The 16,172-nt window shown below is 46.5% G+C and overlaps 1 protein-coding gene across 4 annotated transcripts in view; it reads left to right on the top strand.

Annotated features, from left to right (window-relative positions):
• Positions 1-10,380: 10,380 nt before the first annotated feature.
• Pds5a (PDS5 cohesin associated factor A) overlaps positions 10,381-16,172 on the top strand; it is a 99,007-nt gene continuing 93,215 nt past the window's right edge. For 2 of the 4 annotated variants that reach the window (XM_039091918.2, XM_063273132.1), the window contains exons 1-2: positions 10,381-10,659; positions 10,946-11,120. In XM_039091918.2, the coding sequence (XP_038947846.1) occupies positions 10,986-11,120 (135 nt within the window). In that variant the 5' untranslated portion in view covers positions 10,381-10,659; positions 10,946-10,985. Of the gene's footprint in view, positions 10,660-10,945; positions 11,121-16,172 lie in introns of those variants that run through there. The other 2 variants (XM_063273131.1, NM_001083624.1) reach the window with 2 other exon arrangements.

The following is a 16,172-nucleotide window of genomic DNA, read 5'->3' on the forward strand; positions in this document are numbered from 1 at the left end:
CCTCCTTCTCCCTCCAGAGTGCTAGGATTACAGGCCTATGCCACCATGGTCGGTTTATATGGTGCTGGGATCCACCTCAGGGTTTCCTGCATGCTAGGTGAGTGTTCAGTCCACTAACTGAGATGCATGCGCTCCTGGCCCTCAAATCTACTTATTTTAAGTGTTCGGTGTGTTCGGTGGCTTCCTTGGATGTATGCGTGTGCTACCAGTGGTGCCTACAGAGACCAGAAGAGGGCGTTAGAGCTCCTGGGATGGGAGCTGCAGATAGATGCTCAGCCAGAGCAAACAGTGCTCTTAACTACCGAGCCCTCTCTTGTCTCTTCTTCTTCTTCTTCTCCTCCTCCTCCTCCTCCTCCTCCTCCTCCTCCTCCTCCTCCTCCTCTTCCTCCTCCTCCTCCTCCTCTTCTTCCTCCTTCTCTCTCTCTCTCTCTCTCTCTCTCTCTCTCTCTCTCTCATCTCTCTCATCTCTCTCTCCTCCCCCCCTCCCCGCTCCCTCCCCCTCTCTCTTAAAGGACATGGTTTCTCTGTTTCTCTGTGTAGCCTTGTCTGTCCTGGAACTCACTTTATAGACCGGAGTGAGTTCCAGGACGGGCAAGGCTACACAGAGAAATCATGTCTTTAAAAAAAAGACATGCTTTTCCAGAGGTCCTGAGTTCACAACTCACAGATATCTGTCTGCAAGTGCTAGGATTAAAAACATGTCCCACTAGGCATTTTTTTTTTTTAAAGAAACCAGTGTCTCACTTTGTAGCTCTCTGGCAGACCAGGAAATTGATAATTGATATGTTATGTTGTTCCTTCTGCCTCCCAAGTCAGGCTGGAATCATAGCCATATGCCACCTCACCTGGCTTGGAGCAACATTTTTCATAAGTCATCTTGATGGCGGAGAGGAATCATCAATGAAGGTGGTGAAAAGGTAGTGCACATCCATGGCATGGCGTGTTCCTCCCTTGTCTGTATATGGGGGTTTCATGACTAAGATACACATGGGGACATCCAAAACTGTTACGCTAATACCAAATGGAGACTCTAGTATGATGAAGCAATAAGAGGAGTTGACTGCTATGTTGGTGTCAGCTGGTTTTGGCAAGATCTTGTTTCTCAGGTTTGCATGATTACCTGATGCCCTACTGTAAGGCAGCTCTGTTGTTGCATCAGCCCGAGCAGCCAGCCACATAGCTGCTTCTTCCTGCTGGCTAGCCAGCTTTGGCTTCAGTGAATCTTCTTCCTGCTGGCTAGCCAGCTTTGGCTACAGGGAGTCTTGCTCCTGGCTTCTGAAGGCATCAGATATGCGAGTGGTGCCCGTCCATAATGCAGGAACTCACACACACATGTAAAATAAAGATAAACCTTTTTTTTTTTTTTTTTTTTTGTTCTTTTTTTTCCGGAGCTGGGGACCGAACCCAGGGCCTTGCGCTTCCTAGGTAAGCGCTTTACCACTGAGCTAAATCCCCAGCCCAAAGATAAACCTTTAAAACAAACAAACTTTCCAAAAATGAGAGAGAGAGAGAGAAAGAGAGGGAGAGAGAGAGAGAGAGAGAGAGAGAGAGAGAGAGAAGAGAGAAGAGGAGAGGAGAGGCAGGAAGAGGAAGAGAAGGGAATAAAAAGCAATAAAGTTATCACTGAGGCTGGGAAAGGTGTGCTTAGAACACAGTAGGACATCCAAGATATACAGTTAAAGGTTAACTAACAGTTATGGAGCTCCTGGGTAGGGCACCAGTCAAATTACAGATTTGGCTCTGAAATAATATTTTTGACCGACTTAGATAATTTCCCGGGGTTGGGGATTTAGCTCAGTGGTAGAGCGCTTGCCTAGGAAGCGCAAGGCCCTGGGTTCGGTCCCCAGCTCCGAAAAAAAAAGAACCAAAAAAAAAAAAAGTCTGCTCAGGGTCGTCTCCCCTTGAAGTGGGATGGCGCCAACATGTCAAAATGATTAGATAATTTCCCCTGACCTAAACACATAGAAGAGAAGAAGAAGAGGAGGAGGAGGGGAAGGAAGAGGAGGAGGAGGAGGAGGAGGAAGAGGAGGAAGGGGAGGAAGAGGAGGAGGAGGAAGAGGAGGAGGAAGAGGAGGAGGAGGAGGAAGAGGAGGAGGAGGAAGAGGAGGAAGAAGAGGAGGAGGGGAGAGGAAGGGAAGGAAAAGGAAGAAGAGTACGAGGAAGAAGAGGAGGAGGAGGAGGAAGAGGAGACAAGAGATGGAGACAGAGAAATGAGGAAAGATGGGGAGGGAAGGAGGGGGGAAGGGGGAAGGGAGTCAGAGAGAAAAAAACTACTTTTCAGTCTTTTGGCCGAGATCAGACAGAAAAGCCAGAGGCAAAGTACTGTCAGTTTCTTTACCGTCCATCCTGTTTTAGACATCTGATTCTGCCAGTAACCCCACTCCTATTTCTGTTGTCCTTTTTGTTTTATACCTGATTTGTCAGCCACCCTGAAGTCTTCACAGCACAAAGTAACCCTTAGGATCATCCCAAGACCATGACATTTTCTTTGGGCATAACCAAATTCTGGTTGTTTGTTTGTTTTTGTTTATTTGCTTTTTAAATTTTATTGTATATATTTTTTACTTACATCTCAAATGTTATTCCCTTTTCCAGTTTCCTGTCCATAGGCCCCCTATCCTCTCCCCCTCCCCTTCTTCTATAAGGATGTTCCCCTCCTCATTTACCCCCCTTCCCAACCCCCCCTTTCCCCGATATTCCCTTACACTGTGGGTCTAACCTTGGCAGGACCAAGGGCTTCTCCTTCCTTTGGTACCCAACAAGGCCATCCTCTGCTACATATGCAGCTAGAGCCATGGGTCTGTCCATGTGTACTCTTTTTTTTTTTTTTTAAACATTTATTTATTTATTATGTATACATCATACAGCTTTCTGCCTGCATGTACACCTGCAGGCCAGAAGAGGGCACCAGACCTGATTATAGATGGTTGTGAGCCACCATGTGGTTGCTGGGAATTGAACTCAGGACCTCTGGAAGAGCAGACAGTGCTCTTAACCTCTGAGCCATCTCTCCAGCCCCCCATGTGTACTCTTTGGATAGTGGTTTAGTCCCTGGGAGCTCTGGTGGGTTGACATGGTTGTTCTTATGGGGTTGCAAGCCCCTTCACCTCTTTCAATCCTTTCTTTAATTCCTCCTATGGGGGTCCCATTCTCAGTTCAATGGTTTGCTGCTAGCATTCACCTCTGTATTTGACATGTTCTGACTGTGTCTCTCAGGAGAGATCTATATCCGGTTCCTGTCAGCATGCACTTCTTAGCTTCATCAGTCTTATCTAGTTTTGATAGCTGCGTATAAATGGGCCATATGTGGGGCAGGGTCTGAATGGCCATTCCTTCAGTCTCTGCTCCAAACTTTGCTTCCATAACCCTCCTATGAATATTTTTGTTCCCTCTTTTAAGAAGGAGTGAAACATCCACACTTTGGTCATCCTTCTTCTTGAGCTTCATGTGGTCTGTGGATTGTATCTTGGGTAATTTGAGCTTTTGGGCTAATATCCACTTATCAGTGAGCCAATTCTGGTTTTGAGAGCCAAAAGGATTGTGATTTTGAAGCAAAATGAGCAATGTGACCCCACAGAAACTTATTTGCACTCTGTGAGAACAAGAGAGCTCAACAGGGGGCTGGAGAGATGGCTCAGCGGTTAAGAGCACTGACCATGGGGTTGGGGATTTAGCTCAGTGGTAGAGCACTTGGCTAGGAAGCGCAAGGCCCTGGGTTCGATCCCCAGCTCCGAAAAAAAAGAACCAAAAAAAAAAAAGAAAAAAAAAAGAAAAAAGAGCACTGACCACTCTTCCAGGGGTCCTGAGTTCAATTCCCAGCAACCATCTGTAAAGAGATCTGATGCCCTCTTATGGTGTGTCTGAAGACAGGTACAGTGTATTCACATATGTGAAATAAATAAATTAAAAAAAAAAAAAAGAAAGAGAGAGAGACCTCATCAGGAATCAGCAGCATGCCTCAAAGTATCTCAGAAGCCATTATCATTCAGATCACTTGTTGACACTAGAATCATCAAAGGACAAAAGCACAACAAATTTGTTAAAGATCATATGACTGTGATTTCTTGAAAATCTTGATTCACAGACGGGGGCAGGCTCTGATCAATAGGATAAAAGTACAGCTCCCTCAGAGCAATTGCAGGGATTTGGAGCTTCACTGTATTTTGTTTTATTTGAGACTGGTGCACAGGCTAGCCTGACATTCACTCTGTAGCCTAGGCCACATTTATGTGTATGAGATTTTCTGCCAGTTGTCATGGGGGTACATCTACAATCTTACAATTCCAGAACTCTAATGCAGATGCAGGAGTTCCAGGCCACTTAGATGGCAAGATACCTTAGAAAAGCTAATACACAGGGCCTGGGGCTCATACTTACAAATATAACACTCAGGAGACTGTGGGTGGCTAAGAGTTCAAAGCCAGCCTGGATTATAAAGGGATACTCGGTCAGTCAGTGCTACCTGGTAAGGTCCTGTGTCAAAAACAAAACAAAACAACCATAGCAGACGTCTTGCCAATAGGAGACATTGCTTAGTGAACTGAAAGAATAAGAGTGTCATAGAAGACAGGCGATCTGCCTGGCACAGGCGCTTACTGAATGGCTACCAAAGTTTTTAAAAGGGGCAGGAGGGGCAGTAGCTCAATGGCCGAGTGTAAAGCCCTAGAAGTGGGAGGAAAAAAGAGAACAAATGAAGGAAGAGAGTACAGGAGTGCTGCTTCAGTTGGTAAGGCCCCTGCAGTGCAAGCACAAGGGCCTGAGATCAGATTCCCAGACGTGGGAAAGCAGGCACAGCAGTGCACCTCTGGAATGCCACACTGGGTGGCAGATGCAGGCGAAGCCTGTTTGCTAGCCAGCCTTCCCAAATCTACACACTCCAGGTTCAGTGAAAGAACTTACAGCAGTAATACTCGTGAAGACCTGAGAGGCTGACCTTTGGCTCACACATGTGTGCACATGTGCACACACTCCCATATGTATTTGCACACTCCTTTTTTTTTTTTTTTTGGTTCTTTTTTTTCGGAGCTGGGGACCGAACCCAGGGCCTTGCGCTTCCTAGGTAAGCGCTCTACCACTGAGCTAAATCCCCAGCCCCTGCACACTCCTATATGAGCATGCACATATGTAGGTGTCTTAGGGTTTTATTGCTGTGATGACCAAGGCAACTCCTATGAGGACAACATTTAATTGGGACTGGCTTACAGGTTCAGAGGTTTAGTCCATCATCATCAACATGGGAGCGTGGCAACATCTAGGCAGGCGAGGTTGTACATCTTCAAAGGCTGCTAGCCAGGGCCACACTTTCTTTAAATTTTATGTATTTGGTTGCTGGGAATTGTACTCAGGACCTCAGGAAGAGCAGCTTGTGCTCTTAACCACTGAGCATCTCTCCAGTCCAAGGCCACACTTTCTAATAGTGCCACTCTCTGGGCCAAGCATATACAGACCATCACAGTAGGTTTGCTTTTTTGGGCTATTTTATTGAGTCCTGATATTTCTACCATATTTAAGATTTATTTATTATGTATGCAGGCTGCCAGAAGAGGGCACCAGATCTCATCATAGATGGTTGGTTGCTGGGAATTGTACTCAGGACCTCTGGAAGAGTAGACTGTGCTCTTAACCTCTGAGCCATCTCTCCAGCCCTCTACTTTCTTTTCATCTCTTATGACCACTTGACAAACTGCAGGGACAGGAACCAACCAGCTCTAGCAGCAGTGGGGGGAGCAGCAGCAGGGGTGGGGGTGGGGAGCAGCAGCAGCAACTACTGACTGAAGAAATCATCCTGTTTCGGGGTGAAGTGTTCACGAGGTCCCATACTTCCCTAAGCTCTGTACAGGTAGTTAATAGTTGTTAGGGGAAGAAGAGTGGCAGAGCCACTGGTAAGTTGCCCTTGCTCCCATACACAGTCCTTCATCTATGCTCCTACTGTAAGCAGCTCTAATTAAACTCATTGGGTACATGGTCAGTAGCTCTCAAACGCTGGGTCACAACCCCTTTGGAGTTACATTTTCAGATATTTACATTACGATTCATAAGAGTAGCAAAATTACAGTAATGTCCCAACAATATAATGTTATGGTTGGGGGGTCACCACAGCATGAGGAAATATATAAAAGGTTCTCAGCATTAGGAAGGTTGAGAACCAATAATAGAAGGTTATAGGTGTACATGCATAAACACACACTTATACACACACACATATACACACACATACACATACGCACACACACATATACATACACATACACACATACATATAGGCATAAACACATGCACACACACACATACACACATATACACATACACACACACACACACACACACACACACTGATAGGTAGAAGGCATTCTTCTTCTCTTTCATTCTCTTTTCTGTTTGACTTTTGTCTTTTTTTGACTCAGTCTTGTGTGGCTCAGGTTGGCCTTGAATTAGATATGTAGCTGAGGAGGACTTTGAACATCTGACCCTCCTGCTAGAGTGATGGGATTATAGGCCTGGGCCACCAGACTCAATTTTATGTGGTGCTGGGCATGTTAGACAAGCACTGTATCAACGATCATCCCCAGCACTTTATACTACAGATATTTTTTTTTTCTTTTCTTTTTTTCGGAGCTGGGGACCGAACCCAGGGCCTTGCGCTTGCTAGGCAAGCGCTCTACCACTGAGCTAAATCCCCAACCCCTACTACAGATATTTTAAAATAATCAGTAAAGCATTTTGTAGTTCAGGCTGCTAAAGAGGCGGAGACGAGAGGGATTTATTTGAGCCTAGAACTCCAGGACATATTTCGGTAACATAGTGAGATCCCATCCCTTAAACTTTTTTTTTTCAATTAAATTAAAAGTCATTATTTCTGTAGGATCATGGCTAGTGGCCACTATATTGAATAATGTGAAAGCAAAACTTTCTATTGTCAGTTGCTATTGGTCAGTCAGTCCTTCTGGGACCTTTTGTTCCTATAGAGAGTCCCTTACTCAGATTCTTATAAGTAACCCAATAAACTTTCCTTTTAATATAGAAATAAATAAAAAGCTGGCTTGGGCTACAGACTCTAAAGAGTGTTGCAATCTGCTCCAATTGTGTTACAAATCTCAGGGTTTACTCTCCTTTGGAAGCTTACAAAATTATACGGTAATAGGAGGTTTGCGTAAGAATGGTCGCTATAGGTTTATGTGTTTATGCTTAGTCACAGGGGAATGGCACTATCTGAAAGGATTAGGCTTAGCCTTGTTAGAGGAAGTGCATCTCTGGGGGTGACTTTTAAGGTTTCCAAAGTCCACACTAGGCCCAGTGTCTGTCTTCTGCTTCCCTCCATGCTTTCAGATATGAAAATGGACTAAGCCTCTCAAACTGAAAGCAAGGCCCTAATTAAATGTTTTCTTTTATAAGAATTGACTTGGTGGAGGACTGGAGAGATAGCTCAGTGGTTAAGAGCACCGGGTACTCTTCTAGAGGTCCTGAGTTCAATTCCAAGCAACCACATGGTGGCTCACAACCATCTGTAATAGAACCTGATACCCTCTTCTGGTGTGTCTGAAGACAGCTACAGTGTACTTACATATAATAAATAAATCTTAAAAAAAAATTGCCTTGGTGATTTCTCTCCACAACAGTAAAACAGTGACTTAGACAAATAATAATAACAAAGTAATACATTGTATACTTATATTTTTACCTTCCTATACACAAGAATACCTTTCAATAATTGATAGTTGCTGGGCATAATGGTATATAAGGGTGCCTATCTGCAATCCCATACTCCAGAGGTGGAGACAGGAAGAGTGAGGAGCCAGCCTGGGCTATATAGTAAGTTCCAGGCTGGTCTCAGGATATAGTAGGACCCTGCCTCAAAAAACAGTACATTTTCCCCCCTCATGTTTTTATTCCTTAGGTCTTCCAAACCTAAGGCTTCCCAAGTACTGGACCCCTGGCATATCAGAGGAGACTGTCTCTTCCTCCCTGCTACATATTACTAGCTGGTCTAGAAATCATTCTCTCTCTTTTTCTTTAAAGTTTATTTATTTATTTTATGTATGGGAGTTCACTGTAGCTGTCTTCAGAACAGGGCATAGGATCCCATTACAGATGGTTGTGAGCCACCATGTGGTTGCTGGGAATTGAACTCAGGACCTCTGCAGTCAGTGCTTTTTTTTTTTTTTTTTAAGATTTATTTATTTTATGTATATGAGTACACTGTTGCTGTCTTTAGACACACCAGAAGATATCAGATCTCATTACAAATGGTTGTGAGCCACTATGTGGTTGCTGGAATTTGAACTCAGGACCTCTGGAAGAGCAGTTGATGCTCTTAACCATTGAGCTATCTCTCCAGCCCCTTGGGCTAGAAATCTTAGGCTCAAAAAAATCTCCTTGCCTAAATCTCTTGAATAGCTGCAACCCTAGGCCAGTTCAAAGGAGAGTATTTTAAAGAACAATGCATAAACTCAACAATCGCACAGCTTCTTCTTTTTGTTTTGTTGAGACAGGGTTTCTCTGGCCATCCTGGAGCTTCCTCTGTAGACCAGGCTATCCGCGAACTCAAAGATTTGCCTGCCTCTGCCTCCCATTGAAAGGCGTGAACCCTAACTGTCCAGCTTATTTTTATTTACTTATTTTTAATTGTTTTTGAGACAGGGTTTCTTTGTTGCCCTGGCTCTCTGCTGTCCTGGAGCTAGTTCAATTGACCAGGGAGCCTTCAGCTCAGAGTCACAACCCCATACTGCTTATTGTTTTTTGTTTTTTTTTTTAAACAACGTAGCTAATTCTTTTTTTTTTTTTTTTTTTGTTCTTTTTTTCGGAGCTGGGGACCGAACCCAGGGCCTTGCGCTTCCTAGGTAAGCGCTCTACCACTGAGCTAAATCCCCAGCCCCCCTGCTTATTGTTTTTAAAGTCGTTTCCTCAAGTTATTAGTGTATTGTTCAGGTTCATTCGTTTAATATTTACCTTAAACCGCTGCACTGAGTTTTCCCTGGCAATCCTTTCTTTTCGAGGAAAGAAAAAGTAAAGCTTTGGTGTATTCACTACTTAAGGGGAAAAAAAAAACACGAGGTCTCAGATTCACATAGGTAATTTGCAAATCTGTAAAAACACCCTTTCTCTTTCTTTTTTCTGGGTTTCACCATCAGGAACCCTGATCTGTGTTTTCAGCCCGTAGCCAAATGGAAGGCCAGAAACTCAGGAACCATAGCTTGAGAGCGAATGCCAACTTCCTATTTTGCAGCTTTGAAAATCTTAATGGTAGGAGTCTAAGGTCGTCGGCAGCGACCTCGGGCGACTCTCAGAACACAAGAGAATGAGCAGCCCACGTTCTGCCGAGTTGTAAAACTTTGCCTCGGCTTCTAGAGCTGTTTGCAGGGGAAACCAGCAGTTTCTCCGAGGTATTAACCATTTCTCAACCAGTCCGGTCACGTCCCCACCAGACAAGCCTTCAAGAGTCCCGGACTCGGCGGGGAACAGGAGCATCACAAGCCGGCGCCTCCGGGGTCCGCTTCCCGCCACAGGGCTCCTCCTCCGCGCGCCCGCTCGGCTGCCGGCCTCCCGGAGGCGCCCGCGCGGGCAGGTCTTGGCGCCAAACGGATGGCGGCGCTGTCCACCAGGCGCGCGGCCGCGTCGGGTTCGAGGGAGGCGGGAGCTCGGCCGGCGGAAGAAGGGGCGGGAGCGAGGTGCGCGGTGCTCTCGCGGGCTCTCGCGCCGCTCGCGTGACGGGCTCTGGGTGTGCGCGACGCTCCGGCTCCGCGGGGCACGGGCAGCCGGGAGCGCGCCGCGGCGAGAGGGCGTCTGGTGCGGGTGGGCGCGAGGTGCGGGCGGGCGCGGGGGACGCGCGGGCGTGCACCCGCGCGCGGGCTCTCGGAGGAGCCGCGGCCGAGGCTGCGCTTCCTCAGCCCGACGGAGAGCGGCAGTGTCGCCCCGGCCGGCGCACGCTCGGCCCGCGTCTCCCCCCGCGGCGGCTGCTCCTCGGCACCGCCAGCCCCAGCGCCGCTCCGGGGCGGGCGGGCGGCGGCGGCGGCGGCGGCGGGACCCACGGAGCCGCTTTGTGTGCAGCCCGACGAGGGGCGGCGGCGGCGGCGCAACCACCTGACAGAGGCCCGGCGCTCGCTGCACCGTCCGTCCGCATGAGGAGGAGGTAAAGCGGCGGCCGGGCTCGCGCCCTCGGCGGCGGCGAGGGAGGGACGGAAGGGGAGACCGCAGGGGAGGGCGCGCGCTGAGGCCCGGCGGGGTTGCCCGGAGCCGTGGCTCAGGCCTCGGCGGTGCAGAGTAGCGCCGGGCGACCGAGAGGCTTGAGACGCCGCCGGGCTCGGTTGCTGAAGTTACGGAACAAAATGTGAAGTGCGGAGCCGGGTCCTCCGCTTCCTGGCTCGGGGCTCGGGCCGCGGGCGGCTGGCGGGGGTGGCCGGCTGGCCGGAGAGGGACGGCCGCGCGGCGGGGACGCCGGGGGCCCAGGGCTGGGCACGGCCACGGCGTTCTGCTCCTGGGCGCCGACGCCGCGCGTGGGTCCTCTTGGGTACCTAGTTTTGCGGCCTAAGCTGAACCCTCTAGGCCTCGAGTCTCCTTTCCCGGAGGTGACCGGCCAGGCGGGGACCGGGCCGCTTCTCCTGAGCCGAGCTGGGGCCGTTGGGTCCGAGCTGACCCCCGGAGGCCACCAAACTTCCGACCTAGGTGCTCGGGGGTACATTTCATTGTGAAAAGAGGGCTAGGAAACTCCGGGAGCTGCTCGGCGCCTCTCGCGGCCGGGGTTGCTGCAGCCGAGAACCCCGTGGCACCCGGGCTGGCGCGGGTGGGGGTGGCGGACGCCTGCGGGGTCCGAACCCTGGGAAGGAGCGAGTGACGGGGTCCCTGGCCTCGGGGGGAAGAAAGGGCCCTTTCCAGATTAGAGATTTTTGAAATGAAAAAGAGGTTACAAAGTCGCCCCTTTCCCGCTGAACTTTGATTTTCTGACCGATAGAGGCCGGTAGAGGACTGTGAAAGAAAAGTTATCCCCCAGGATGGACTTCACGCAGCCGAAGCCTGCCACGGCCCTCTGTGGCGTCGTGAGTGCGGACGGGAAGATCGCTTACCCTCCGGGAGTAAAAGAGATCACGGACAAGATCACCACCGACGAAATGATCAAACGTTTGAAGGTAAGGGTCTGGGTCGATATTCTTCTGTGCTCTGGATGGCTTTTGTGACTCATGTGGTTTCATTTGACTACTCAACCTGGCCTTTGGAGTTTTTAGTACTAAGTTTTTAAAGATATCTTCACCGTCCCGGAAAAGTATTGTTCAAACTTGGCGATATCTTTGGATAAGTTCTGAAAAGACATAGTAGCATGGGAAATTTAAAGAGTGTGATCATTTTTCTGTTCTGTTTATTGCGCATAAGAACACATGGTTTAGTTGCTTCCCTTTGGTTATTTTTTCTTTAATGAATATTGTTTAAGCAACTCATACCCTTAGGTGTAGTGATTTACCCACGAAAGTTCCTATTTTCATCGGCTCCAAAAAAGACTGATTTGAGCACAAGCAGCCATATTTTTTCTCCCTTAGATTCTCATGATTTCCTAATGTCTGGAAGCCTAACTATACATGGGCTAAACTTCATACAATGTACAGATTTTTCAGAATTTGAGCTTAAAGAGAAATGGTGATTTTATTTTAGAACCCAAGAAAGTTGAGGACTGGATTGTTGATATTCTGTGAGGTTTGTTTGTTTGTTTATTGTCGGCAATCTTAACAGTCATTTTGGTTGTCACAGTTGGCTTGGGTGGAGTAGGGAGACGATGAGGCAGAGCCCTGTAAGGAGCTATCAGTAGTCTGTGAAAGATCTTAAACTATTGGAAGTAGGGCATTGGCAGTGGGGAGACAAAGAATGGCTCAGGTGACTTGTTTGAAAGAGGACATGTAACCTAGCTATTCTTGAACTTAACAGTCTTCCTGCCTCCACTTCCAAAACACTAGAGCTGTAACCATGCCCTGCTAACAACAGTGGTTCTCAACCTGTGGGTCAGGACCCCTTTCCCACAGGTTAACTGTCTGATATCCTGTATGATTCATAACAGTAGCAAAATTATAGTTATGAAGTAGCAATGGAATTATTTTGTTAGAGGTCACCACAACATGAGGCAACCTTAGGAAGGTTGAGAACCATTATGCTAAAAGGCACACTTCAAAGTTAAAGTCAAATGTGGTGGAAGGCTAGGCAGGAAACATTGTTGACAGTGTTTCTGCCTTATGCAACTTTGTAAAATGTATTTTTAGGGCCTGATCTTAGAATTGAGCATAGTACCTAGTAAATATTATGTGTTTAAAGTGTTTCTGTGGGGCTGGGGATTTAGCTCAGTGGTAGAGCGCTTACCTAGGAAGCGCAAGGCCCTGGGTTCGGTCCCCAGCTCCGAAAAAAAGAACCAAAAAAAAAAAAAAAGTGTTTCTGTGTTTTAGTTTCTATTTGTTGGTCTTTTGAAAGACCTAGCTTCTTTAATTAAAAGGCATCTTCTCTGTTTTCCTTCCATTCCTTTTTCTGGGTGTGGAGGTGGGGACACGTGCAGGCAGTGCTCTATCACTGAGCTATACCTCAGTCTAAAGCAGAGAAATCTTTCTGTTGCTTTCAAGACAGGGTCTGGCCTAAAACTTGCTCAGTAGATAAAGCTGGTCTCAACTTCTCTCTGTTCTCTGAAGAACTTTGAAGTGTTGGGAATATAGACATGTGCCACCAGGTTCAACTAAAGCCTTTTTTAAAAAAATGTGAGACTATTTTGTGTGTGTGTGTGTGTGTGTGTGTGTGTGTGTGTGCGTGCATGAATGTTTATGTGTAGGTATGTAGGCACTGAAGCTGGTCTTTGCTACTTTGTGGGTTCTTTTTCCCCACCCTTTATCCCCCCAGTTTTACCCCATCACTAGAGGGAAGAGAGAGATAGAGGCCCCTGAATCTAATTTAATGTCTTCTTCTTTCTTTGAGCATGGCTACTAACAAACTGCAACCAAGCTTCCTAAAGGACCAACAACCACTTGACTCCTCCTCTCAGGGTCCTAGCATTTATATACCCGCTGAAAAGTTCCCAGAATTCCATATACAGACACAGAAACTATCTGCAGCTAGCAAAACCATGCCTCTTGTCAGCTGCTGTGAAGCAGCCCTGTATCCTTACACCTAGAATTAAAATGAAAACATATTCTTATAACATTTCTGTGCTTTTTTAAAAAAGCAAACCTCCAGAATTCTCATACAAGGTCTTTTGTGTATGTTCCTGGAGGGCAGAGGACAGTCTTGGGTATTGCCCTCACTTCCTTTGAGACAAGGTTTCTGGTTGGCCTAGAGTTCACCTGTTAGGTTGGGCGAGCCTCCAGACCCCTCCTGCTGAGATTGCAGTTGTCTGCACCACATGGAGCACAAGTGCTGGGAATTGGGGCTCAAACTCAGGACCTCAAACTCAGGACCTCATACTTAGGAGGCAAACACTAGTCACTTAGCTCTTTCTCCAGCTCTCTGAAGTGTATCTTACTACTTAAAGAGTATTAATATTTCCCAAGATTATATTGTGTATTTTGAGTAAGAATCCAAACTAAGAAATAAAGCTGATCAATAAAATTAGCATGCATGTCTATGTGTGTTTGTCTTGTGCATCCCCCACCTTGGGTGTTGTTTTGGAGGGAGAGGAGTCTTCTCTGTAGCTCTTGCTGTCCTGGAACCCATTATGTAGTTCAGAGTGTCTTCCTCTGCCTTCTGAGTGCTGGGACCTACCCCAACTTTGAGACAGGGTCTTACTGTTTAACTCAGGCCAGTCTTGAACTCACAGCCCTTTTTCTTCAGCTACCTGATTGGGGGTGCTGGGATTATAGGTGTGTGATACCAAACTCATTTAGTTTTGATCAAATGTTCAAATTAAGAATATTGAAATCAAGTGGCAGTGGTTCTCCCCTTACTCGCAGCACTCAAGAGGGAGAGGCAGGTGGATCTCTAAGGGTCTACACTGGCTGAGTTCTAAAGCTACACAGAAAAATCTTGTTTCCAAAAACCTGAATAAAAGTAAAAAATTGAAATAGCCAGACATGGTGGTGTTCATGTTTAATTCCAACACTTCAAAAGAGACAAGAGGATCTCTGAGTTTGAGCTAGCCTGGTTTACATAGAGTGTTCTTGGCCAGCTAAGAGTACACAGTGAGACCCTGTCTCCAAAAATTAAATTAAAGAGTACTGAAACCGGGGTTGGGGATTTAGCTCAGGGGTAGAGCGCTTGCCTAGGAAGCGCAAGGCCCTGGGTTCCGTCCCCAGCTCCGAAAAAAAAAAAAAGAAAAAAAAAAAAAAGAATACTGAAACCTTGAATCCTGAGGGTGAACGTATATATGTTTTTTTAATAGGAAAATATGGGGCCAGCTAGATTCCTTAGGTAAATGTCCTGAGTCTGAAAACTAGAGTTGTGTCCCGTATATAGTAGGAGAGAATGGATTCCCACAGGTTGTCTCTAAACATGGAAGCCACACATAGTCTTTCACACACACATGCTCTCTAAGTCAAATGCAATGAAAAACATTTAAAAACAGATGGGAAGTTATTTCTATGTTTTTCCACTTATAGCTATATTGAATATTTGAATTATTCTAAACTATGAAAGTCAAGGTCAACCCTGGGCTAGCTATCCATTTATTTCATGTATTCCTTTGTAAGTTAAAGTCGACATGTTTTTATCAATTTTAATTTCCTGCCCTTAAATTTGGTCTTTCTGTCTCAGCTTCACAAACTAAGTGCATGGTGTGTGGCACCACACTGAGCTTTCCCTCACTCCCCCCACCCCCTTCTCTTTTTCAAAGCAAAGGTCACATAGCTTAGACTGGCCTTGAACTTAAGATCTTCCTAACTCCACCTCTGAAAATGCTATGATTAGAGGTGTATGCCATTATGCCTGAGGATTGAATCTATGACTTGATGCATGCTAGACTGACCAGGATCCTCAACCAGTGTTCCCCTTCATATTATCTACTTTTGAGAGAGGATCTTATGTAGGTATGAGCAGGCTAACCTCAAAATTCTGATCCTCTTATATTCTAGGATACAAACATGTACCACTACATGAACCTGACTCCAGAACTAAAAAACGTTTGTGTGAGGGTTGGCATGTGCCATAGTGTGCGTGTGGAGATCAGAGACCATTTTGAAATAGTTCTCTTTTCTACCACTTCGATGCCAATGGTTTGAACTGATTGTCAGACTCGGTTGCATTTTGTTGCTTAAACACCTTTACTTACTACTGACTCCATAAAGGAATTCTGAAACCTCTTAACAGATGACAAAAATTAGGTCCATAGTCCTTAAATGACCAAGAAGCATTCATCAGGATCAGTTAAAAGCTGTCTAGTGGGGGCTGGGGATTTAGCTCAGTGGTAGAGCGCTTACCTAGGAAGTGCAAGGCCCTGGGTTCGGTCCCCAGCTCCGAAAAAAAGAACCACAAAAAAAAAAAAAAAAAAAAAAAAAAAAAGCTGACTAGTGTCAGCCAGGGCACTGGTATTGTATTTGTTTTGGTTCTGATGCAGCTTGCTTGTAAGGCATCTTTACTACATATTACTAAAGCTTTGTGATGAAAACATACTACATTTAAAGGCTTTCGCGTGGTAGTGCATGGCTACAGCACATGTGTTAGAGAGGCAGGAGGACAGTTTTGTACAGTTGGTTCTCTCCTTCCTTTATGTGTTCTGGGGATTAAACTCAGGTTTGTTAGGTGTTAGGTTTGGCTGTTGCCTTTAGTCTCTGAGCCACGCCAACAGCTCATGAGTCGTGATTTGAGATGGGAGAGGGTGGGCAAGTAGGCCGATTCATAGAGAACTGGCCCCAAGCTGACGATGGCCTTGAACTTCTCCTGCCTCTACCTTCCAAGCACTTCCATTACAAGCAGGCACTCCTCTTTGCTGGGTTTAGACAATTAGAACATCCCCATGCTGGCATAGTGAAAATCAAAACGAAACAACTTTTGAGACATGGTCTTTCTACATAGCCATAGGTCTTTCAACATGGACCAGGCTGGCCTCAAACTCAGATATGCATGACTCCTGAAGTGCTTAATTAAAATTGTACACCATAGGGGCTGGGGATTTAGCTCAGTGGTAAAGCGCTTGCCTAGGAAGCGCAGGGCCCTGGGTTCGGTCCCCAGCTCCGGAAAAAAAAAAGAACCAAAAAAAAAAAAAATTGTACACCATAGTGGCTGGT

The sequence above is a fragment of the Rattus norvegicus genome, chromosome 14 (assembly GCF_036323735.1).
Source record: "Rattus norvegicus strain BN/NHsdMcwi chromosome 14, GRCr8, whole genome shotgun sequence".
Taxonomy (NCBI): domain Eukaryota; kingdom Metazoa; phylum Chordata; class Mammalia; order Rodentia; family Muridae; genus Rattus; species Rattus norvegicus.